This window comes from Podarcis bocagei, assembly GCF_964188305.1.
Source record: "Podarcis bocagei genome assembly, chromosome: 1".
Taxonomy (NCBI): domain Eukaryota; kingdom Metazoa; phylum Chordata; class Lepidosauria; order Squamata; family Lacertidae; genus Podarcis; species Podarcis bocagei.
In genome coordinates this window covers 21,060,725-21,085,922 of record NC_138125.1, presented here as the reverse complement: position 1 = coordinate 21,085,922, position 25,198 = coordinate 21,060,725, and the positions used below count along the sequence as shown (strand labels likewise).

Genomic DNA, 25,198 nt, shown 5'->3' with positions numbered 1-25,198 from the left:
ACTGATCATGGTGTTCATAGGGAAGACAGCAGCACAACCCTCCATCTGAAGGATCATGAAAAGAGGCCAGGAAAGAAACACTATGCATTGTTATATTTTGGTTATGACTCCTTCTTCATGTCTCAGGAGCCATAGATCAACTGTTAGTGTTTAGTGACCTTCTGCCTAAGAGTAGAGAGCCCCTGGGTGGTTCTAACTTGTGTAGCTGGCATTGAATTGCAGGTAATCTAAGATGACACAGACCTTGGCAACCTTCTGTGAGTAATCTTTTCAGCAGGATAAGCTCTTGTTGAACAATTCCTTCAATGTACTTTTGTTTTGTACACACTCACGGCCATCATTTCAATCCACATCACTATAGATTTGTTTCTTCTCTCTCCACCGGCCGACACTGCCTTCAATGAAAAATAACATCTCAGCCACCGCGGTGTGGTCACGTGCTTACTTCATAGCCTAGAGTGCCACTGAAGTGGGTGAAGCTTTTTCGCTTTGCTTGGTTGATGATCAGTATATAGAATCATAGAATCGTAGTGTTGGAAGGGACCCCAAGAGTAATCCAGTCCAACCCTCTGCAATGCAGGAAAATCAGCTAAAGCATCCATGATGGACTGCCATTCAACCTCCTCTCCAAGGAAGGAGAGTCCACAACCTTTCGTGGGAGTCTGTTCCACTGTCAAACAGCTCTTGCTGCCAGAAAGCTTTTCCTGATCTTTAGTCAGAATCACCTTTCTTGTAAGTTGAAGCCATTGGTTTGAGTCCTACCCTCCAGAGCAGGAGAAAACAAACTTGTTCCCTCTTCCATGTGATAGCCCTTGAGATATCATATCTCCCCTTGGTCTCATCTTTTCCAGCCACTTCAGCTGTTCCTCATATGGCCTGGTTTCCAGACCCTTGATGTCACGGACTGGGCAGATGAGGAGGAGGAGCTGAGACCACCCCCCCTCCAAGATCCTTCCAGAAAGGAGGAAGGGGGAGAGAGCATGGACATAGGATTGTGGTGGTTTGAGATGGGTCACACCCCGTAAGGAGCAAGATAACAGTGAACAGAGGCAGGAGTCAGATGTGTTAGAAACAGTACTGTGGCCAAGTGACATGCTGTCTCTGGAGAGTTTACCAGAGCCCCCCGCTTCCCCTAGCATCAGACATGCCCTTTGTGTTTCAAAGCAGAAAGCCAAACAGAGAAATTCCCTTAGCAGCCACCATAGGCAGGAGGAGGGGTCTGAATGCTAGGCAGTAACTGCCAGGGGGGCACTCTGAGCAACGTTGGTTCAAGTGTGAGGATGTACATCCCATGTCTTCCTGTGTTTCTGTGGATTAAAATAAAGTAGCTGAAAAGCTCTCTCTCTGATTTCACTAGGCAGATAGCCAGTGAGCTGTTGATGGCACGCCTGACACTTGATCATCTTGGTTGCCCTCCTCTGCACATGTTCCAGCTTGTCAGCATCCTTCCTAAACTGTGGTACCCAGAGTTGGACACAGTATTCCAGGTGTGGTCTGACCAAGGCAGAATAGAACTTCCCTTGATCTGGACACTATACTTCTGTTGATGCAGCCTAGAATAGCATTAGCTTTTCTCCTTTCCCCCCCCTGCTGCATCACATGGTTGACTCATGTCAAGCTTGTAGTCCACCAAGACCCCTAGACCCATTTCACATGTACTGCTAGTAAGCCAGTTCATAAATCAGGAGTGGGGAACCTCAAGCCCAGGGGGCAAATACGGCCACCAGACTTCTCTATCTGGCCCTCAGAACTTTCCCCAGGCTACACCCCAGGTTTCTTTGCCAGACTGGGATATTTCCTAGAACTCTGATAACGCCTCTTGCTTGCTTGGGTAAGGATAGGAAGCAGTGTGCATAGAAACTAGCCTACTGTACTGTCCTCCATCCACTTTTTGCACCTGGCTCTACCCATGCGGCCCTTGGAAGGTTTCCCAGAAGGCATTGCAGCCCCCAGGCTTAAGAAGGTTCCCAACCCCTTGCGGCTGTCGGCATCTGTCTGCTATATGCTAGGGAATCTTTAACTTGGAGTTCTCTGGCAATCAGAGCTGTTTTTCCCATAGGGCTTAGTGGCGTGTCATGCCAGGGCGCCGGCCTCTCAGGGGCGTCCCAGCAAGTGGGGGAGCTGTGAGGCTTTGCCGGCAGCCTCCCCTTTCCCTGCATGCCTGCCAGCTGCACCCTGCCAACCATAAGGCTAGTGGGCATGCAGCTTCCCTCCCAAGCCTCTGCGGGGATCGCTCTCCTCCCGAGGAGGCCTGGGAGGGAAGTTGCACCCTCCTCCCGCGCAGACTTGGGAGGGGTGCAACTTCACTCCCAAGCCCCGGGATCGCTCTCCCACAGGAGCATAGGGGAGAGTTGCGCCCCCCCCCAATGACTGGCAGTGTGCAGCTACAGCCATCCAACACTATCCGTGGTAATTTTGGGGAGCTGGGTGGATAGACAGCCCTGCTGGCAATACCAGTTGATGGAGACACCAGACGATGGCTTTCAGGTGTGAAGCAGAAAGAACAGGCCAACCCAAATGATTGAGGGGCTGGAACAGTTCCCCTTTGAGGAATGCTTGGGCCTTTTTTGAACTTGGTAAGAAATACGGAGGCAAGAAAGGGTGACAAACGTGTATGCAGGGTGGTCAAGAGAAAGCGGATAGCGAAACATTTCTCTCCCTCTCTTTTTTAACACTAGAACCCAGTGGTGATCCATTGAAGCTGATTGGTGGGAGAATCCAAATAGACAAGAGGAAGGACTTTTCTTTGCTCTGTGTGTGAAATTCACTCTCCCAAGAGGCAGTGATGGCCACCTGCTTGGGTGGCTTTAAAAGAAGATTGGATAAATTCATGGCACATAAATCTATCAGTGGCTACTGAGCAGGAGGATAGCTGGGTTCTGTCTTTGCTGCTGGAGGCAGCTGCCCCTGAATATCAGATAAAGATGAGATTATCAGTGTCTACTAGCTGAGTTGGTTGTACAGTGGTACCTCGGGATAAGAACTTAATTTGTTCTGGAGGTCCGTTCTTAACCTGAAACTGTTCTTAACCTGAAGCACCACTTTAGCTAATGGGGCCTCCTGCTGTTGCTGCTGCGCCGCTGCACGATTTCTGATCTCATCCTGAAGCAAAGTTCTTAACCCGAGGTACTATTTCTGGGTTAGTGCAGTCTGTAACCTGAAGCTTATGTAACCTGAAGTGTATGTAACCGGAGGTACCGCTGTATACTACTGTCTCTAGCATCAGGCAGCAAGTTTCTGAAAACCAGTAGCTGGGAAACATGAAAAGAGAGCAAGAGAGAGAACTGTTGCTACGTATTTTATTCATGGGTGTTGGGAGATATTGTTGGCTTTGGTTTGCTTGTTTGTTATTATGTTATTTTTTTTGTGCTGTTATACTGCAAACCACCCAGTGATCTTCTGATGAAGGCCGCTATATAAATTTAATAAATATTGATAATAATAAGCTCAGATCCACCTCCACTATGATGGTGCCTGGATACAGCCACTGCAAGATAGGAGCACAATATAATTTGCTTTGGCGGCAAATTCTTGTTTTTATCTCCTTTTTTTACATAGTCACTGTTTTTCAATTACTGATGATACATTAGAGCATGTCAGGATGCATCATGTACAGTGGTGCAACCTACCATGACCTTGAGGCATTGCAATGTATATGCTGCATTGCAAGAGACATTCAAATATGTTCTTTATATAGTCTGGCCACCATTGCAGAGAGGAGACTATTCTCCACAACAGCAGAGAATTCAGCCCTGCATAGGAGAGTTATAGGGTGCTTCCAGGTGGGTGTTCCAGATGACCAACAACTTTTGTTTTTTGGGCAGTGTCCACATGACACCCTTGGCATAAAAATGGCAGCTTGTATCCCCATTTAATCCAGATGCACTCTTCATGCAGAAAATTCCATAAGATTTTTTTAAAAAAATATATATGGGGTGGGGGGGGGAACTGTTGCTGATTACTCATTTGCATTATATGACTGACACCTCTGCAATATTAAGTGCCAGTCTGGAAGCACCCAGGGTGACTCTGAAACACACTCATCTTTGACCATACACAAGAGTCTTGTGACGTTACAGCGTTGTTCTGAAGAGAAGTTCCAGTGGGTGAGATCCAATGCCGCCATTTTGGTCCCATAGTTGATTTTGATCCAGTGGAGGCATCCCTTCCCCCATGCAGCACCGCCCATGCCACTCTTTGTGCTGTTTTGGAAGGTCTCTCCATTGGTGCAGGGACATAGGATGGGAAGAGGACATGAAGAAGAAGGAAGAAGAAGAAGAAGAAGAAGAAGAAGAAGAAGAAGAAGAAGAAGAAGAAGAAGAAGAAGAAGAAGAAGAAGAAGATTTGTATTTGATATCCCGCTTTATCACTACTCGAAGGAGTCTCAAAGCAGCTAACAATCTCCTTTCCCTTCCTCCTCCACAATAAACACTCTGTGAGGTGAGTGAGGCTGAGATACTTCAGAGAAGTGTGACCTGCCCAAGGTCACCCAGCAGCTGCATGTGGAGGAACAGGGAAGCGAACCTGGTTCACCAGATTATGAGTCTACCGCTCTTAACCACTACACCACACTGGCTCTCAGTGAGAGAATATCACCGCCCCTTACCTTAGCAGGCACCTTTGTTGCAAGTGGAACAGCAGCAGGGGATTTCACCCCACGGGTGCTGACCTGAGGAACAACAGAACACATATGCGATCATCCAACCCCAACCCTTGTGAAAGGTCTATCATTTAGTTGGTTGTGGGGCACAAGGCAGGTAAAGGAAAGGAGGGAGAGTCCATATCTGAACATATGTTTACATAAACTGTATAATCCTCACAGTGTAGGTAAGCTAACCTTCTCTAGCCTGAAAGCTGCATTCAGCCCTGGTCAACCCTCTGTCCAAAAGTGGGTGTGGCTATCCAACACTCTCTCATGCAAATCCACACTGAGAAGGTCACACAAGGACCCTGGGAGGTGCAGCAGCTTTCCCATACTCTCCATTTATTTATTTATTTGCTTACTTTTTATTTATTTGCTTACTTACTTTGATGTATGCAAGTTGCGTGTTCAGACCCAGAGACCTCCCCCCTAAATAAAGACACATTTGACTCAAATTTTAGTTTTGGTTTTTGGCAGAATTTAGGCCACAGCTTTATTGATTACAGAAAAGTGAGTGGTTGCATAGGCTCTGGTTCAACTAGCTCCCTGCACCCTTGCAGGTAGCGCTGACCCAGAGCTCTATCATAGGTCAGCCAAGGGTGAACATCTGAGGAAGGTGAAAAGCCTGGGAGCAGACTCTGTTCACTCCTCAGATGCTCCCCTGGACTCAGGCATGGACACAACCTCTTTTTGGGGGTTGACCAAACTATCGAGTCCCTGGATTCCTTTAACAGAATACTCGTAGGGATGGCAAGAGTGTTCTCCCATTCCTGTCACCTGAACCAGTGCCTATCCACAACCTTACAAGTTGTGACGAATTGCTACATGGCGGGTGAAACCCAAATGGCTATAGCCAATCAGCCAAGTGGGGAAAATTCCTGCCGTGCCCCTGTTCCAACGACAGACGACACACGACGGCATAGCAAGGTCAATCGCAAAAGGCCCTGAAATTAGGGAGAGGTGGGTGGGTGTTCCGATGCACAAGCCGAAAGAGGAAGCTCTGGGTCACAAGCATGGGTATATATAGGTCCCTCGATCCGTTTAGACTGCACCCCATTGGCCAAACCCAGCAATGAGGGACCAATGGATGTTGTGGCTATCCAATAGACCCACCCACAACCAGGAGGTCAGTCTCCAGGTCTCACCGCAACACATGCCCTCTTTTAGGGAGGACACAATTTACACGTTATGTGGTGGGCCCCTGAATCTACTGACAATTTCCTTGGATTACTGATGTTCTAGCATTCTGAGAGATGGAGCAGAACAGCGATATGGTTGTCTGAGTTTTGTACAGGTTTCTTGGGGCTTCTTTGTGGGAAAAGGCAGGACACACATTTACTAATAGACAAAGAAGTGGTTCGGTTTTTAATTTTGATTGCGGTGCTCTTAATGTTGCGTCTCTGTTTCCCTGAACCTTTCTTAGCCTCCTTGGGTACACATTTATTAAAGAACTGCATGGAATAATTGAGCAGGGAGCAAATCCAACCTGGCCTGTTCCCATATCTTTTAACGGAAGCTTGATCTGCAGAAATCACCAGGCAGAGGTTTCTAGAGCATGGAGATAAACAAGGCCGCCTGCTGAAGCCTTCAGATGCAGCTGCTGCAGGGGCCTGTTGAAAATCAGGAAATGCATTAAATGCTCATTGTGATTGAAAACTCAAAGGTTCACCACTCCACAGTGGTGTGGATTTTGCATACTGTAGTGGGATGTCAAGATGTGCATTGAACAGCATCACAGAGTTCAGATGAGCTTTGGCTTGGAAGGCATTATCTTTAGAGTGCATAATTGCTGCATGTTAATTTTATTTTATCGTTAGCTGCCATGAGCATTGGGCCATGCTGGCAGGATCCAAATTCAGTATCTGCAGAAAAGAGAAATAAATTCTAAATCTGACTCTGGATCAAGCTCCGCAGCTTTTGACCATTATGGCGTTGATCGCTTTTGTTCCTTGTCTTAGACTTGCAAAAATTGTGGTGATGGGCAGGTGTGTCACAAGCTCTCAGCATTCCACGAATGCGAGTCTACTGCAACTTATAGCATGCACTGACTTCTTTGTGGTAGCCCCCATTTATGGAATGCTGCCCCTGGGGAGGTCCATCTGGCACCAGCCTTCTCATTGCTTTGATACCAGGCACAGGTGTTTTTGTTTTCCCAGGCCTTTGGGGGGAGCACCAATGATACTGCTATATTATTAAATCTGTTTGCAATGGGTCTATGTGATTTTCTTATTGCATTCTCCCCCCTCCGGTTGTAAATTATTTCACTAGTCTTTTACTAGGAAGCAGCACACAGGCCATAAGCACACCATACACTGAAAGCACTATCATACCACTTTGACAGACCCTCCAAGTGTCCCTATTTTTTCAGGGACAGTCCCAGATTTACAGAAGCCGTCTCAGTTTCTGATTTGATCCCAGAATGTCCCGCTTTTCCTTAGGATGTCCCTATTTTCATTGGAGAAATGTTGAGGGTATGGTATGGAGTCACATGGCCCCAGAGTCAAGGAGATAAGTAACTACAGTGAAACCTTGGTTGTCGAATGTACCGTAATCTGTTCTGGAAGACCATTTGACTTCCAAAACATTAGACAACTGGGTGCAATTGCCAGTCAGCAAATTTCCTTTAAAAATAGAGAAACACACCTCAGAAGCTGTTCGACATCCAAGGTGCGTTCGAAAATGGAAGCATTCACTTCCAGGTTGTCGGTGTTCAGGTTCCGAATTGTTCGGCTTCCGAAGTGTTTGACAACTGAGGTTCCACTGTATACAACCTTTTGAAGCCACCTGAAGGCAGCCCTGAATACGGAAAGTTTTTTTAAATGTTTAATGTTTTATTATGTTTTTGTATGTGTTGGAAGCCCCCCAGAGTGGCTGGGGCAACCCAACATAATACCCAGCAGGGTATTATTATTATTATTATTATTATTATTATTATTATTATTATTGATATCCCTATTTTCAGTGCTTTTTTCTCATTTTGACTCAAGAAAATCACTATTTTATAGTTCAAAATGGGGAAAAATAAATACAGTAAATGGACAAATGGAGAAAGATTCACAAAATGTTTAGGGGTATGTGTACCCCTGCATCCCTCCACACAAAAAAAGCACTGCCTATTTTCATCAGAGAAATTTTGGAGGCTATGCTTTAAATGGCGTTTCCGTGTGCTGCTCTGCTTCTGCAGAAGCAGCTTAGTCATGCTGGCCACATGACCCGGAAGCTGTACGCCGGCTCCCTCGGCCAATAAAGCGAGATGAGCGCCACAACCCCAGAGTCGTCTGCAAATGGACCTAATGGTCAGGGGTCTCTTTACCTTTACCTATGCATTAAACAGTCGTGGCTTCCCCCAAAGAAGCGTGGGAACTATCCTTTGTTAAGGGTGCTGAGAGTTGTTAGGTGACACCCTACTCCCCTCACGGAGCAACATTTTCCAGAGTTCCCTGGGAGGAGGGATTGGTTGTTAGACCACTCTGGAAATTGTATCTCTGTGGGGAAGCCTCAACCCGCAGTCCTTGGAGGCCTTCAGGGCAGCCTACTCAAGCTGGCAGGGGGGCATATACAAATGACCCTCCCTGTGTGCCATCCCCCCATCACAAGTGTGTCCCCCCACCCTGACAAAGAGCTCTGTGGCTGTTGTATGTGTCTGCGTAATTGAATCACCTGCCCATCATCCAGGCTCCACTTGAAACCAGTTCTGGCACCGCCCACTGCTGGTTCCTGCCACGCCCACAAGAATTTCCATTCCCCACAACCAGGGGCTGCCTGCCTATGAGGCAGACGCCTCGAGTGGCAGAAGCCCACAGGTGCCCATCCTGCCTTACCGCCAGGAGAGAAGTGGCGCCAGCAGTGGTTCCAGTTTCTGGTGAGATCTCGCAGGGTGGACCAGCTGTCAAGGAAGACTTGCAAGGTGGGGCAGTGGCACGGCACCAGCAGGGCAGAGCGGCACATTCCACCTGAAGCAGAGAAACAAGATGCGCCACCCCTGCCCACAACGATCATTCCATTGCCACATGTTTTCTTCAAGGGCAAGAAGTTTGCATGCCTTTGCCTTAGTAGACAAGGGTGGAGATTACTGATTGAACTCAACACCCGGGAGAGGAATTGGGTAGCTGGAGAAGCACTGGACTGATGGCCTATCCTATGTGGGTTATGGGGAGCAGGTGGTGCTGTGGTCTAAACCACTGAGCCTCTTGGGCTTGCTGATCGGAAGGTTGGTTGTTCAAATCCTCACAGTGGGGTGAGCTCCCGTTGCTCTGTCCGAGTTCCTGCCAACCTTGCAGTTTGAAAGCACGCCAGTGCAAGTAGATAAATAGGTACTGCTGCGGTGGGAAGGTAAATGGCGTTTCTGTGTGCTCTGGTTTCCGTCAGTGTTCCATTGTGCCAGAAGCAGTTTAGTCATATTGGCCACATGAGCTGGAAAGCTGTCTGTGGACATATGCTGGCTCCCTCGGCCTGAAGTGAGATGAGTGCCACAACGCCATAGTCGCCTTTGACTGGACTTAACCATCCAGGAGTCCTTTACTTTTTTTCTTTTTTGCCTATGTGGGTTAGAGGTGCTGATGAACTTCAGGAGACCAAAAAAGGTTTATTTCCTGGCATGGAGATGTTCACCATTATGAGATCCGAGAACCTTTCCGACTCAGGGGAAATTCTTTAATTTGCAGCCAACTCTCCCGCATGTCCTCAGGTAGCTTCTATTCTCATCATACTTCTTGGCCACAGCAATTCCCTCCCAGCTGTGTGCTGAAGGATATGACGAAGGCTTTGCAACCTTTATGCTGCCACAGAATGTCTCTCCCTTGGCCCATTTGACTGCCTTACATTCCTCTAAAGCAACATTTTGTAGCCAGATTTCAACTGACCCTATTACAGTTGTTGTTGTTGTTGTTAATTACATCCTTCTTTTCCACCCAAATGGCTCTTTTGCTGTTTAGTGGATTTGGACTGCCCCCCTTCCACAACCTGGTCCTCTCCAGATGTTTTAAACTGCAACTCCTATCATCCCAGACCATTGGCTCGTCTCTTATCTGACAGCCCCAGTCATAAAATCATAGAGTTGGAAGGGCCCCCAAGATTCATCTAGTCCAACCTCCTGTAATGCAGGAATACTGCTCCTTGGTGGGCTCAAACCACCAACCTTCTGGTTAATGGCAAGGCGCATTTACCCATAGCATCACCTGGCAATTTTGATGGGTTTATCTTTTAAACCAGAGATGGGGAAACTATGACATTCCAGGTTTTCTGGTATTCTCATCCACTGCAGTCAACATGACCAATGGTCAGAGTTCCACCCACTCTCTGGAACACAGTTCCATATGCGGTTCATGAGGCAGGAACTGTGAACCACCCTGAGTTCTGTGAACTGCCCTGGGATGCGGGTGGTGCTGTGGTCTAAGCCACTCAGCCTCTTGGGCTTGCTGATCAGAAGGTTGGAGGTTCAAATCCCCATGACAAATCCCTGTGAGTTCCTGTTGTTCTGTCCCTGCTCCTGCCAACCTAGCAGTTCAAAAGCACAGCAGTGCAAGTAGATAATAGGTACTGCTGCGGCAGGAAGGTAAACAGCGTTTCCGTGTGCTTTGGCTTCCATCACGGTGTTCCATTGCACCAGAAGCGGTTTCGTCATGCTGGCCACATGACCCGGAAAGCTGTCTACAGACAAGCACCGGCTCCCTCGGCCTGAAAGCGAGATGAGCGCCACAACCCCATAGTCACCTTTGGCTGGACTTAACCATCCAGGAGTCCTTTACTTTTACCTATAGTGCAGTATATAAATTGAATTAACAACAACAACAACTGTGGTAGACTTTAAACACTCCTAAAGACCTGTCTCTTTAAACAGGCATTTCATCGCACGGTTGTTTTATGTTTTATTGATATTTAACTGAATGCTTTATTGATAACTTCTTTTTGTTTTTTATTCAGGCATTTCTCTGTATTTTTGGTTTTAAATGTATATACCTTTTTTCTTTTTTAATTATCTTACTGGATTTTATATAAACTCATTATGGACTTTGCATATTAAGTGGCTTATAAGTAATGATCATAAGGATGATGGGAGGTTGAGGAAGGCTGATCTAGGCTGTTCTTATTCACTAAACTATTACTAGAGAGGGGAGGGAAGTATTTTGTAAGGGCTAGATGGGAAGAACCATGGACCCAATGTGTGGAAGGAAATCAGCCACTGGAGCCACTCTGCGAAAATGTGCAGAGTTCTCTGGGTGCTATAATGGGCAGCTTCTAAGCCTGTTCTCATGCTTCTGTTCATGCAAGACAACATGCCCAAGTGGAGAGCATCTCTGGATCTTGTGCCACTGCTTTGCACATTGCTCCAGCACAAGGTGGGACACCATCCTTCCGTGAGTGGAACGCCTTCTGCAGTATCTAACATGCCACATTTCATTTGGATCCAACCCATGAACTTGGAAGACTAAGGGGAAACAATATACACGTGCCATAACGACCATTAGTCTAGTGTCTAGAGTAATCTAGAGCCAGCACGTTGTAGTGGTTAGAGTGTTGGACTAGGACCTGAGAGACCAGGGGGTTCAAATCCCTACTTAGCCATAACGCTTCCTGGGTGACCTTGGGCCGATCGCTCCCTCTCACCCTAACCTACCTCACAGGGTTGTTGTGAGGATAAAAGGGTTAAAGGGCGAACCATGAGTGCCACCTTGAGCTCCTTAGAAGAAATCTGGGATATAACCGTGATATAAATAAATAAGGTCAATGATCACATTGGCTTTGCTTTGTGCTTTATTTAGTTATTAATGAAGAACCATCTCTACGCTCGCTACCTATTACAGAGCACTTCCTCATTACACCAGGCCAATTCTGAGTAGTATATTGCAAAAATATAATTGTTAGCACTGGTAGATTCACAATAATAGCTAAGGCTAGATATGAGATGATAAACATAGCAATCTCTGCATCAGATGGTATTAATTTTTGGTTGCCCTACTTGTAAATGGCATTACTAGCTGTATTTGTTTTATCCTTTTCTTGTTCTTGTTTTATGATATGTTGATTATTCATTGTTTTGTGATATTGAGCTCATCTATACTGTTGGTTAATGAGGATAGTAAGTTCCCTGTACCTTCATTATTTCTCCATTTTCCATAGGACCTTCTCCTCTAAATCACTGCCTTCTCACACTTCCCTTCCCTCAATACAGATTTTCTCATACAAGGGATACTCCAAAAAGGATTGGGGTATAAGAAAGTCCAGAACAGGGGAGGGGAAAGTGTGGGAAGGCAGTGATTTAGAGAAGAATGGCTTACAAACAATGGTGAATTAATAGAGGTACAGAAAGCTTCCTGTCTGCATTAAACAACTGTACGGACAAGCCTGCTATTTTAGTTTATGCAATTTGTCCTGAGATTTTTGGGTGAAGGGTGGGTAAGAAATACCAGAAAGAAAGAAAGTCAAAAACATATTAATGCATGATGGAGTCAAGTAGTTGCACAACTAACACATTACTGAACTGATTGCTCAGTTGCCCAATGGTAATCCGTTTTTCCAATATTGTACTCCATTCCAATGCACAATAAAGGCCTCCTTGAGAAGCTTCTGCATGGTGGGAGAATGTGCAAGAGCCTATTGGATGGATCTGTTTCTGGAGAATTGGTGCCACCCGGAAAGAGCTGGTGCCCATTATGTGGGAAGACTCACATAACCAACCCCATTCTATTTCATATATATATATATATATAGAGAGAGAGAGAGAGAGAGAGAGAGAGAGAGAGAGAGAGAGAGAGAGAGAGAGACATGGAAGGACCAATGTGGAGATCCTGCTGGTGCTTTTGCACCAGGCACAGCGCACCACTGCTTCTCCCTTCTCTCTCCCCCCTCCACCTCATTGTAAGCAGCAGCAGTGCAACCGACCAGAGCTCAGGGGAGCATTGTCACCCCACTGTTATTGCAGTCAGCTGCATTTGTGCAACCTGAATTTTCTGGTATGTGATTGAATCCTACCTGAAAACAGCAACTATCTAGAAGCACCTTGATTTACCCATGAGTGCACAACAGTTTTTTCCAACCCTGGTAGGAACCTTCCCAGGCCCTGAATAGCTGCATGAAAAATGGAAAGTATTTACTATCATAGAATCATAGAATTGTAGAGTTGGAAGGGACCGTGAGGACCATCTAATCCATGGGTAGGCAAACTAAGGCCAGGGGCTGGATCCCGCCCAATCACCTTCTAGATCCAGCCTGCGGACGGTCCGGGAATCAGCGTGTTTTTACATGAGTAGAATGTGTCCTTTTATTTAAAATGCATCTCTTGGTTATTTGTGGGGCCTGCCTGGTGTTTTTACATGAGTAGAATGTGCGCTTTTATTTAAAATGTGTCTCTGGGTTATTTGTGGGGCATAGGAATCCATTCATTGTGTTTTTTCAAAATATAGTCTGGCCCCCCACAAGGTCTGAGGGACAGTGGACCGGCCCCCTGCTGAAAAAGTTTGCTGACCCCTGATTAATCCAATCCAATCTTTTGCCCAATGTGGGGCTTGAACCCACGACTATGAGATTATGAGTCTCATGCTCTACCAGCTGAGCTAGAATATACTATGAATTAACTTTCCTGGAAACCATAGAAATCATAGAATTGCAGAGTCGGAAGGGATCCTGAGCATCACCAAATCCAACCGCCTGCAATGCAGGGATATGCAGTTGTCCCATACAGGGATAGAACCTGTAACCTTGGCATTTTTAACACCACACTCTAACCAACTGAGCTAGAGCAGGAGAAGAGTTGAATCTCTGCTTGTTACATCAGCACAGGAGTCATGCCACAGAATGAACCCAGCAAACTTACAAACCTGTACCCCCTGGTCCAAGAGAAATCATTAGTCTACCTTAGTCGATAACAAGCACCAGAGAAATAAGGCTGCCAAATGACCAGAAAAGGGGTCTGGCATGCTCTTGTGCTCCTAATTTCAGGATCGTATATGGAAACACAGCCTTGTTGCTATTAAAGGCAGTGCCACGGTGGCTGGTTTAAAACTTGGCAACCCTGCAGACAGAGAGTAGCTCATGAGTGAGCCCAACAACACCCCCTGCTATGCTACATTTGAGCACCCCTGGAAATGCATTCCCCCAAAATAATCCAAGAGGAAATGCTTCAACTTTTTTTGAGACAGGCTCTGAATGTTGCCGGCACCTTGGCTTGCACTTGAAAAAGTTGTGGGAATGATGTGATTTGAGATTAAAAGCAATAATTTATTAAGATGCTCCAGAGAGATGCACGAGGAAAGCTTATCCCGTGGAGAACTGAACGGATTCAACTCTCACAGCTTCCGCAGCGCCAGAAGTAATTAATTATCGCATCGCAGAAACTTGCTTGACACCATGTTGGACCAGGCTCAACATTATGCTGGCAAGCATTATCTGATGATTTGCAAAACAAGTCAGGCCTCTTCTTTGGTAACCATTTCCCAAAGGCCACATCTGCCGGTGGTGTAAATCAAGAGCAGCTTTCCCTTTCTTTGAACGGAGCATGAAAAAAGACCGAAAAATGAGGATCTGTCCCACACCTCTCTTCAGTCTAGCTTGACTATCAGCCCCTAGTTCTGTATGCTTTCATACACAATCGCAGATCTCCCAGGCAAATTGTTCAGAAATTTCAGCATGTTTTCTATCCCTAGGCTATTAATTGTGATGAGACATTAAGAGATAAGGGAGCATTAATTTTGGGAGGATAGTTTCATCCCTCTGCAGATGAGAGATATACAACAGAAACTGACTTTGATTGGCAAACTGAAGTAACCCCCAGAAGGAAGGTGTAAAGAGGTGTGTGAGTTTTTGCGCTGTTGGAGTGCCGAGTCTCCCTTATCTCCTGAAGAAGAGAGGCACCAGCAGTGATCAAATTGCCAAGCAGGGAAGAGAAGATTCTGGGGAATGCATAGGCTTGAGCTGTATGAATGAGACAAAAGAACGGAATGTTCCTTTGTTATTTATCATTTCTTTTAAACGTGCTGCCGCTCCCTTCTTCTGAAGCGCAGAGGTTGTTCGAAGTTTGCAGCTGGGAAACTTTCCTAAAAGCAAGCTGGTGGTTGACCCCCTCAACAGGGACAAGGAAACAAAACAAATGTGCCTCAGCCTCTGATGCCAAGTTGACCAGCCACATGGGGGGGGGGGGGAGATCAGGAAACGGACCTGTGATATGTGACAGAGGACATCAACATGGCATCTGTAGGCACGATGGCACAGAGGAAGTCCTTCATTGGCACACCTGAGCAGGAGCTCCAAACTCTGAGGGTTGTTTTTTTTTTTTTAAGTCTCTAGTCATCCTAGAAGGAAAGTTATGAAGCAAAATCACCCTTCTTAGTGATTTCTGCAAATCGAGCCCATCCTGGTTGCTTCCACCTGTTGAAGGCTGAAGGTTTTGGCTTCAGATATGGGTGGTTTGGCAGTTAGCATTTGCTCAAGTGGTGGTTTAGGCATTGGGCAGGCATAGGGTTGGATGGAGGAGATGTTGTAGTCTCTGCCTGGTCCGTCTAAAAATGAGATAGCCCATTAAAGGGATCCAGGGGAGATGCTTCTGTCTGGATGTCCAGGTGTGGGGCCACAACACTCCACAGGTGCAGTCCAGTGGGGGAGTTATTCCTTGATGTAGGTCAGGGACTTCCCCACTTCTGGTTGAACCCAGTGTAAGTCCTTCTGGCAGGCTAGCCAGATGTCATGGGTTCTACTTCTGTAGTCAATAAAGATGTGGCCTGGTTTTACACAAAATAATAGAAGAAGAAGAAGAAGAAGAAGAAGAAGAAGAAGAAGAAGAGGAGGAGGAGGAGGAGGAGGAGGAGGAGGAGGAGGCGGCGGCGGAGGAGGAGGAGGAGGAGGAGGAGGAGGAGGAGGGGGTTTGGATTTGATATCCCGCTTTATCACTACCCGAAGGAGTCTCAAAGTGGCTAATATTCTCCTTTCCCTTCCTCCCCCACAACAAACACTCTGTGAGGTGAGTGGGGCTGAGAGACTTTAAAGAAGTGTGACTAGCCCAAGGTCACCCAACAGCTGCATGTGGAGGAGCGGAGACGCGAACCCGGTTCCCCAGATTAGGAGTCTACCACTCTTAACCACTACACCACACTAGCTCTCTAATAGTTGTCATGCCTTTGGTATGGGGAGGTCTAAAGGGCAGGGGGGACGCCTTGCCACACAAGTTAGTTTTTTGGAAATCAGGCAATAAGAATCCCTGGGATCCTAAAGAGCTGTTTCCCCATTCTCTTTAGTGTACATTTCCTGCTTCTCTCTTATTTTCTAATAGCCTTTAGAATATCCATTATTTGCTCTTCCTTTTTTCATAGAGACCAGGATGTATCTTTCCTGTGGTGGGCTCGTTTCAGATCAGGTACTCCCTACACATTATTTGCTGCAAATACTGCTACGCAGTAAGTGTGGTGGGGGGGGGGGCTAAGGAATCCTGTGCCCAAATGGCAAGTGCACAGTCTGAAAATTTAGCAAAAGGGCTTGAGCATGTCTCAGCTGTGCAGGACCTAAAGCCAGGCACTCATTAAGAATCCACCACATATCTCACTTACAGAATAACGATAGACATGCTGCACTTCTGTGGAGAACAAGCCCCTCTTGAAATGACCATGCTATAAGATCTGGGCTCCCTCCACACAGACTGAAGGTGTAAATGGGAGAATAAATCATATTTCTTAAAGCTACGACAGTCTCCGCTGTGTCTTCAATTCTCCAAAACAGCACAAACCCTGGGTGAGCACTTGGAACCCCCTAGAATCTTGCTGTCGCTCGGCAGAGAGTGGGGGTGACTCCCAACTTCTGTAAAAACATTACCAGCCTGGGTAGGGGCTGAGAGATTGGTTCTTCAACACCTTAGGACATGTTTTCCACTGGATTTTGATGAACACCAGTTCGCTTACAGGAGAAATAGGTCAACGGACGAAGCCATACCCACAGCTTTTCACCTTGCAGCGAGTCATCTGGAGAGACCGGGGAATTAATGCTGTTTATTGATTATAGCTCAGCTTTTAATGCCATCCTTCCGGACATTCTTATTAAAAAGCTGATGGACCTGGACCTTTCCCCTACCATCTGTGATTGGATTAAAGACTTTCTGAGGGATCGTGCACAAATAGTGAGGATTGGGCCTGTTACAACTACCTCTCTGAAGCTCAGCACTGGCAACCCACAGGGATGCGTGCTGAGTCCCTACCTGTACTCATTGTATACATATGACTGCATTTCATCTGATCCATCCACTGAAATTATTAAGTTTGCAGATGATATCACTATAATGGGTCTGATTACAAGTGAAGATGAATCAGCGTATAGGGAGGAGGTTCAAAAAGTCTCCACATGGTGCCTAGAGAACAACTTGCACCTAAATATCAGCAAGACAAAGGAGATGGTGTTGGACTTTCGGAGGAAGAGAGAGGAACTAGCCCCATTGTATATCGGGTGTGTTTGTGTGGAGAGAGTTTCTTCCTTTAAATTCCTGGGAGTTTGCCTTAGTGAAGACCTCACTTGGAAAATCAATACAATCCAGGTAGTTAGGAAGGCCCAACAGAGACTCCATTTCCTCAGGGTCTTGCGAAAGAACAATGTCAAACAAAAATTGATGATCTCCTTCTACTGGGCCACAATAGAAAGTGTCCTTTCATACTGTATAACAGTGTGGTACGCTGGTTTGACAGCCACGGACAGGAAGTCCCTACAGAGGGTGGCGAATACAGCATATGACATCATGGGCTGTCCTCAGAGTTCGCTAGATGACATTGTGGGAGACCGCTGCCTCAGGAAAGCAAGGAAAATTCTTAGGGATGACTTCTTTAATCTCCTACCTTCGGGTAGGAGATACAGAAGTACAGTGGTACCTCGGGTTAAGAACTTAATTCGTTCTGGAGATCCGTTCTTAACCTGAAACATTTCTTAACGTGAAGCACCACTTTAGCTAATGGGCCTCCCGCTGCCGTTCCACTGCTGCAAAATTTCTGTTCTCATCCTGAAGCAAAGTTCTTAACCCGAGGTACTATTTCTGGGTTAGTGGAGTCTGTAACCTGAAGCGTATGTAACCTGAAGCATCTGTAACCCGAGGTACCAGTGTACAGTCAGCCGCACCAACAGGTTAAAGAACAGTTTTTATCCGTGGGTTGTTGGGCTGCTGAATGGAAAAAAATAGTGGTGTAATTGACTTCCGACAAGCACACAGAGCGCGAACAAGACTGAGTGTATTGGGGGGGGGGGTCGTTTAATTTCACTGCACACAGGTGGTATAGTGACAAAAAGGGTTATTGTTGTTGTTGTTGTTGTTGTTGTTGTTGTTGTTGTTGTTGTTGTTGTTAGAATTGGGGATCTTAGGGATGAAACCATGGCAAAATCAGGTGGGTCAAGATCCTGCCTTGCTTTCAATGATGGATATGGAGCCTTCTGAGTTGTGGATACAGCTTGACATAATGCGATTGCCTTTCAGAGACCAAATATCAGTTGTGTGTGTGTGTGTGTGTGTGTGTGTGTGTGTGTGTGTGTGTGTGTGTTTTTCACTGTCCTAAAGAGCTTGCAGCTTCAGAAAGTGGGACTGTCCACCACCATATCCCACCAGCAGCAGCTGTCCGTGCTCCAAATGTTTCATTTTATATTAAGGAGAAGGAAAAACAAAAACAAAGAGAAGAACAGTTCCATCTCTGGTTTTATTCTGCATTATTTATAAGAAAGTCATTGTACAGAAATATAGAAAAAAGGCGGGGGACTCTTGTTTACCTCCTGGGATTGTTTTCCTCACCCTGATTATATTAGCAGAAATGCGATTTGGCCAAGCCTGTTCTGTTATGCCCTCACCTGTGTTGCTGCAGAGTGTCAGATCTTGAAATCAGAACTTCTTAGAACCTGGGAAAGGCTAATAAATAAACCCTTTTGGCTCCAGGTTACAGAGCCCAGAGATGGTCCGGGTGTGCAGCCTAACAGGGGGTTGGGGTGGGTTTTGTCATATCAAAGTGAAGCCTGGCAAGGTTTATTTATTTGTTTAAGAATAAATCAAAAGAAGCAATGAGGTGTAGTCGTTAGAGTGTTAGACTAGAACCTGAGAGACCAGGGTTGGAATCTCCATTCAGCCATGAACAGCATTTGAGACTCCCATTGTTCTAGGTGCATTTTGCAACAGGGAATTTCATTAGCTTGAGCAGTTTCTGAGCTCTGGGCACAGTATTATGCTTAAGATTTCAGTGCAAGGAAAGGAGGACCTTTTTTCTGCCTCCCCACTTCCAGCTACTTTCTGAAGACTGGAGAAGAGACCCTCTTAAGAATATTAGGGGGCTGGGCAGGGGAAGGACTAGACCATGTAAAAAATGAACATAATATTTTAGCTGCCGTTCATACATTTTCAGCTTTGTATTCTTGTTATATTAAAAATTGCCCCTAGACATTCCATTGTTGTGCCCATTATCCAGGTTTAAGGTGCCATTTAGCTCCTAGCTTTCATATCTCAGTTTCTAACACTGGCCAAGAAGCCCAATGGGTGACTCTAGGCCAGTCAGTAACTCTCAGCCCCACTTACCTAATGAGGCTGCTGCGAAGATAAAATAGGGAGGGGGAACCATATACACCACCTTGAGCTCAAATGTGGAAAGGTGGGATGCATATTTAATAAATAAACAAGCAAAAGCTTTCTATTCGCCTGCACACGAAAACCCCATAGCCAGGCCATTTTTGTTTGGGGGTGTTTGGTTTTTTTGCAACCCTATGCAGTTGAAAACTAGCCTTCCTGTTCCTTTTAGGGCTAGACAAATCAGTCAATTTCAGATTCTCAATACTAAAAACTAAAATTATATTGTTGTAACCCACTGTGGACCTTACGGTAAAGGGTGGGAAAGAAATCTTGTAAATAAAATAAAATAACATCTAGCTGGCTTGCAGAATGATTGGTTGACTATTATCAGTATAAGAGATGCTCATTATTATAGGGGTTATTACTATTATTATTTATTTCATTTCTCTATTTTTAAGAAAAATGCTAAAGTGGTTTACAGCATATTAAAACACCAATAAAACAATCCAGAATCAAACATTTCTGAAGAAAGTCATATATAGAGTATACAGTCAGAGCAACATAATTAACAGAAAATTAACAGAAAACTAAAATGTTATCTTAAAGATTTCAAAATAAAACATTACAAAGGAGGTCAACTACAGAATTCAACACAAAGGGATGGGAGGGTGGGAATTCAATTCAGTTCTCATTTAAAAGTTACCCAATTTGCACTTTTCAAGACAATATGCAAACCAAAACACAGCCATCTTTCAGAATTCACCTTTCTCCAAAACTTTACAATGCAGGTCCACAGCCTATAAATATGCACAAAAATGAATATGCGGGTGTAAAGTATGCACAAAATGCATTTATTAATGAAAATCACAGGCGAAATGCAATAGATTTGGGGGCAAAAACATGCCTATCATGCAAAACTACATACAGAAGTGTGGTAAATATTGCCCTCAGGTACTAAAGCATTTTCACGAGGCCTTTTTAGTTTTAATTTTAAAAATTGCAAGCTGATGTGAAAATGTGGAGAACTGAAGACTGGAAAAACGAGGAACTGACCCTGACAGAATTTACCCATTCACTAATTCATAAATAGAGCAATAGTATTCTGACTCTCTGCTTTGCTCCCTCCTTATCTCTATTTTTTTTACATTGTAGGTTAGCCTGAGGAGAAGGATTAAGAAACTGGCTACCAAGATGGTAATCACTAGTGGAAATGAAGAAGAAAAAGGCAACCAGGAAAAGGAGAGCAAAGAGGAGTCCATCCTGGCAATGCTGGGCATTATCGGGACAATCCTGAACCTCGTTGTGATCATTTTTGTGTACATCTACACGACATTGTGAGCCGCAGATGCAAAGCGGGGGAGACAGCTGACAAGATGTGATGGCAAACGTGGCCGGCTATTGACACACGGCTTAATGAGAATTGACTCTGTAGTATATTAAGACGTCATAAAAGCTCTGCCTGAGGGCGTTGGAGGTTGAAGCACAATTAATTGAACAAGACTTTTTTCACACAGTTACAAGCAAAACTCACATCTCTCTCTCTCTCTCTCTCTCTCTCTCTCTCTCTCTCTCTCTCTCTCTCTCTGTTCTAGAGAAATGAGTGCAAATCTGTAAGTATCAGCTTTGGACAGGGGGGTCAAGGGAAACCCCCCCACTATGGATAAAACTTTTCAATACAGCCAAAGACTGGACACTATTATAAACAGTGACAAATATATAGCATATCTGTGCCAAGTTACGTTCCATGCCCATTAGTCCGCGTCTTCTCTTCTCTCCTTTCTTTGATTTACATCGAAGCTAGCAAGCTTTTCTTTCACTCGCTCTTTGTTTTTCCAGTTTTTAACTTAAAATGAACATATGGTGCAATCACAAGGTAGGGGGGAGGGGAACCAGCTACTCCGCTGAGCTGCCTGTGCTACCAAAGGGTAAAATCTTGAGCAAAGTAAGGTTACCTGACGTTCCTTTTCTCTCTCGGTTGCTTGACATCTGTGTCTGTTCAAACCAATGTTTATAAATATATATTTTTAATAAATGTGCTATATTTTTAGCATGAGCCAAACTTTGGGTGACACCAGTGTTGTTGTTTTTCAGCCGGGGTTTGTTCCACAAAAGAACGCACCTCTCTCTCCCCTTCCTCCATCCTCCCCCACCTTCTAAATCAGCGTATGCCAAGGGTTTGGGGTTTAGTTTTGTTTCTTTGCAGCAGAGACAGATACCTTGTTTCCTGCTCCACTGCAGAGCAGAGACACATCATGCTTACATGCCTGACTTGAAACGGGAATATCAGTTGGAAAACATCGCATTTCATATGGAGGTATGGCACAGCGACCTTTGCCAAGTCGTTTCATGGGCACAACTCTATATATAGACAGACGACAACAGGGCCAGAAAGAGTTGTTCCACCTCCACGCTTCCTCTCAGAGAATGTCAAGCCTTTCAAATATGTACTCAGTTCCCATTTTTGACGGGGACTTCAAGGCTATACTGAAGTCCCATTAAGTTCAACGGGGCTTGCTGTGAGATAAATGAGTATAGGATTGCGGCCCACATCTTTGAATGGGATTTAGATTACGAGGGGAATCTGAAAATCTGTGGCTTCTTCACGGTGTTCGTGGACATAGGAGCCAACTCCTTTCGCCCCCCAAAACAAAATATTTGAGGGGGACGGGCCCCTACAAAGTTGATGGGCATTCCCATTCAAATGGTGTGTGTGTGTGTACTGTGTCATGTGACTGATTTTGTGGGGCAGGGCTTACCTGGGCCCCCATAATATTTTATTCAAGCTAGCACCCCTGCTCTTGGATATGAGTTCAAAACTGTATAGCGTTGGTTTGAGAGGTCCTCCCACTTCTCTTACTAATACTTCGCAAGTACTGCTTTTTGTTTCGCCTGCTTTGGACTAATGCTGGGGTGCCCTCAGGACGCCTATGGACCTTCACACTTTTATGCAGGGGGACAGAGCTCTGTGAGAAAGGATAAATGGCAGTGGCAGGAGGTGTGTAGAGAAGTCCTCTTATGGGGTGGCTGATTTTAGAGAGGGACAAAATGGATGGAGCAATGGAATGAGGGAAAAGAGGGTTTTGACTTACGTTATGGATGGCACGCATAATATCTGTATTATGACAAAACCAGGGTACATAAAGGTTTCCAAAATCAAGAAGGAGCCTGTACATAAGGACCTCTTAGAAAGGAAAACCCCAAGGTGGTTATCCCCTACTGAGGTGGTATCAGTGAAAAGGATAAACATGAATAAAAGGTGGGCTACTTATAAAGATCTCATAGAGTTTAAAGAAGAAAGAGTGAATGGTGGTGGTGATGGAGGAGAAGAGCTACTGTACAAAATTATACTACGGATTGGTTCCAGTACTTCCAGTTGAACAAGCTATTTTAAAATGATAAAGAAAATGGATTTGGGGGAATTGGCTCAGAATTCAAATAAATTGTAATAGGAAATGATGATAAACGAATCTCTAAAATATATAAACTGTTAGTGAAATTGGAAACCAAAGACAAGATGGTAAAGGCAACAATGACTACCGTAAATGGGCAATTGATATTAGAAATATCTGCCTGGGGAAAATTATGGGGGGAAACCATGAATTTCTCAGCCTGTTATCCTATCAAGGAAAATGTACATAAGATGATGTACAGGTGGTCCTTGACACTCAACAAACTGGTAAAAATGTACAAAAATGGGATCTAAGTTATGTTGGAAGTGTCAAGTGGTAGATGGAACTCTGATGCATATGTGGTGGTTGTGCAAGTATGCTAGAGAGTACTGGGAAAAGATTCATCTGGATTTTTAAAAGATCTTTAAATTTGCATTTCACAAAAGATCTGATGCCTTCGTACTAGGGATAATAAGCGATGATATCCCAAACAAGACTTTCAACCTCTTCTTACACACAACCGCTGTAGCTAGAATAGTTTATGCAAAAAATGGAAAGAAAAAGAAAGACCAATGAAAGAAATACAGCAGAATAAATTGATAGAATTGACAGAATTAGCAATTATGACCATGAAAATAAGAAATAAAGATGAGACACAGATAAAAGAAGAATGGAAGTCTTTTGGAGAACATCTCAGGAGATATAACACTCCATTTCACCTGCAAGTAGAGGGTATAACCCGTATGAGCAGCAGTTAATATTAAACAAAGGAAACACACGAGATAAAATTGGGTGGAATAACAGGATATGCAGCAGAAATAAGGTTTGCATAGAATGCCATGGAGAGATGGACTTAGGAAGTCCTAAGGGAAGTGCTATGTGATGGACAATGTATGATGTCTGTATAAAATTTGTGGGAAATGCATAATATTTTTTTTTTTTTAAAAGAAAAGAAGAGAGGGAAAAGAAGACCACTGGAAGCTTCAGTTCAGATCTCTGGCAAGAGCTACCTGTTCATTCCCCAGCCAGCTGCTAACCATGGAAAGGAGTGGAGAGATAAAGGGGATCAGTGGGAGAAAGAGAGAAAGGGCAATGGGAGGAAGAGGGAAAGAATGAGGTGGGGGAGAGAGTGAGAGAAAGAAAGAAGGGATTACATTATTTTTTGCTCCAGCCATACCTACCAATGGCTTCAACCTTGCCCACTGCCAGCGTGTGGCCCCTGGCAGGTTACATTGAACAGAATGTGGCCCTCAACAGAAAAAAGGCTTCCAACCCTGGGACTAAACGCATTAAACCAGTATGGGAATTTTCCATCCAGATCCAATACATTCAACATTCAGGTCTGATACAGCTATAAATATATTGGACGGGATTCACCCACTGAACACTGCCAGCACATGGGCTTCCGCTCGGGCAGTGGGCTCCCCCCACTCTCCTTCCCCTGTGTACCCCCACAGCCCATGAAATGGGCTTTTAAAGGGTTGGGAGAACCCCCTGAAAAAGCACATGGAGAGAGGGGAGGGGGGGATCATTCCATCTGATAAGCTGATATGCTTGTGCTGATGGAACGATCAGAAGAGCACGGTGTTGAATGCCGCCATTCCCTTTTCAAGCAAAGACCTGTAGTAGCAAAAAAAGGGAGCCATTTCGCCCCTTCTATAAAGCAGGACATGAAGAAGAACTCTTCTGCACACAAGGACAAACGTGAGGCTGAACTTATTGGAAAATGCAACCGTAATTGGAGATAATTAGCTCTTTTGAAAGCTGGCCCGATGACAGGTAGACTCTCCTGGTTATAGTTTAGGACTGAGAAACTAGTGAAAGGGTTATAATTTGGTTTGTGTTTACATCTTGCCTCCTCTGTGCCTGGGGAAAGGCAGTTAACCTCTCTTTGCTTTGGATAATAATGTAGATCTTTCTCAGCGGGGTGCTAAGAGGCTTAATGTTGAGAAAGCACTTTGAAAAGCAAGCATGGGGGAGCTATCAAAGCGGTGTCTTATGACTGTGTATCTTTGCTTCAGGTTTTACTAATTCAACCTGCGCTGTAAGAATGCAGAACACACAGATGGGGGAGGAGAACCAAGTCGGCCAGCCCTGATTCCTTGTACGCTCAAAATTAGATAAGAAAAAGGATATGGGCTTTTCTTTTCTTCGCCCCCAGGAAAGATAATGGCTTGGCTATGCAAATCCATCACTAGATGGCTGCATAGGATGTTAAGAGTTGGCAGGGATCTTGCAGGTCATGTAGTCTAACATGTACAGGCATCTTGCAACTGCAGCGTCCTTGGCAAATGGCTGTGTAGCTCCTGCTTAAACAACAGCAGCAACAGAGAAACTATCACCTACCAATTACAGATAGGTAGCCGTGTTGGTCTGCCATAGTCAAAATAAAAAAATTCCTTCCAGTAGCACCTTAAAGACCAACTAAGTTAGTTCTTGGTATGAGCTTTCGTGTGCATGCACACTTCTTCAGATACACTAAAACAGAAGTTGCCAGATCCTTCTATATAGTGAGAAGGTGGGGAGGGGTGTTACTCAGAAGGGTGGTGGGAATGGGAGATTGGCAGATAGCTGAGATGAGCTATCACCTACCAAGGCAGTGGAAAGGTTCTTGCCATTAGGACATTTCTCCAAAATCTGTTTCCTTCCCATTTCCACCCACTG

At 45.0% G+C, this 25,198-nt stretch overlaps 1 protein-coding gene across 4 annotated transcripts in view; it reads left to right on the top strand.

Annotated features, from left to right (window-relative positions):
* Positions 1 to 21,204, top strand: part of TUNAR (transmembrane neural differentiation associated intracellular calcium regulator) — a 59,582-nt gene extending 38,378 nt beyond the window's left edge. For all 4 annotated transcript variants that reach the window (XM_081174830.1, XM_081174828.1, XM_081174827.1 and 1 more), the window contains one exon: positions 20,298 to 21,204. In XM_081174830.1, coding sequence (XP_081030956.1) covers positions 20,337 to 20,483 — 147 coding nt within the window. In that variant the 5' untranslated portion in view covers positions 20,298 to 20,336 and the 3' untranslated portion in view covers positions 20,484 to 21,204. The remainder of the gene's footprint in view (positions 1 to 20,297) is intronic.
* Positions 21,205 to 25,198: the final 3,994 nt, after the last annotated feature.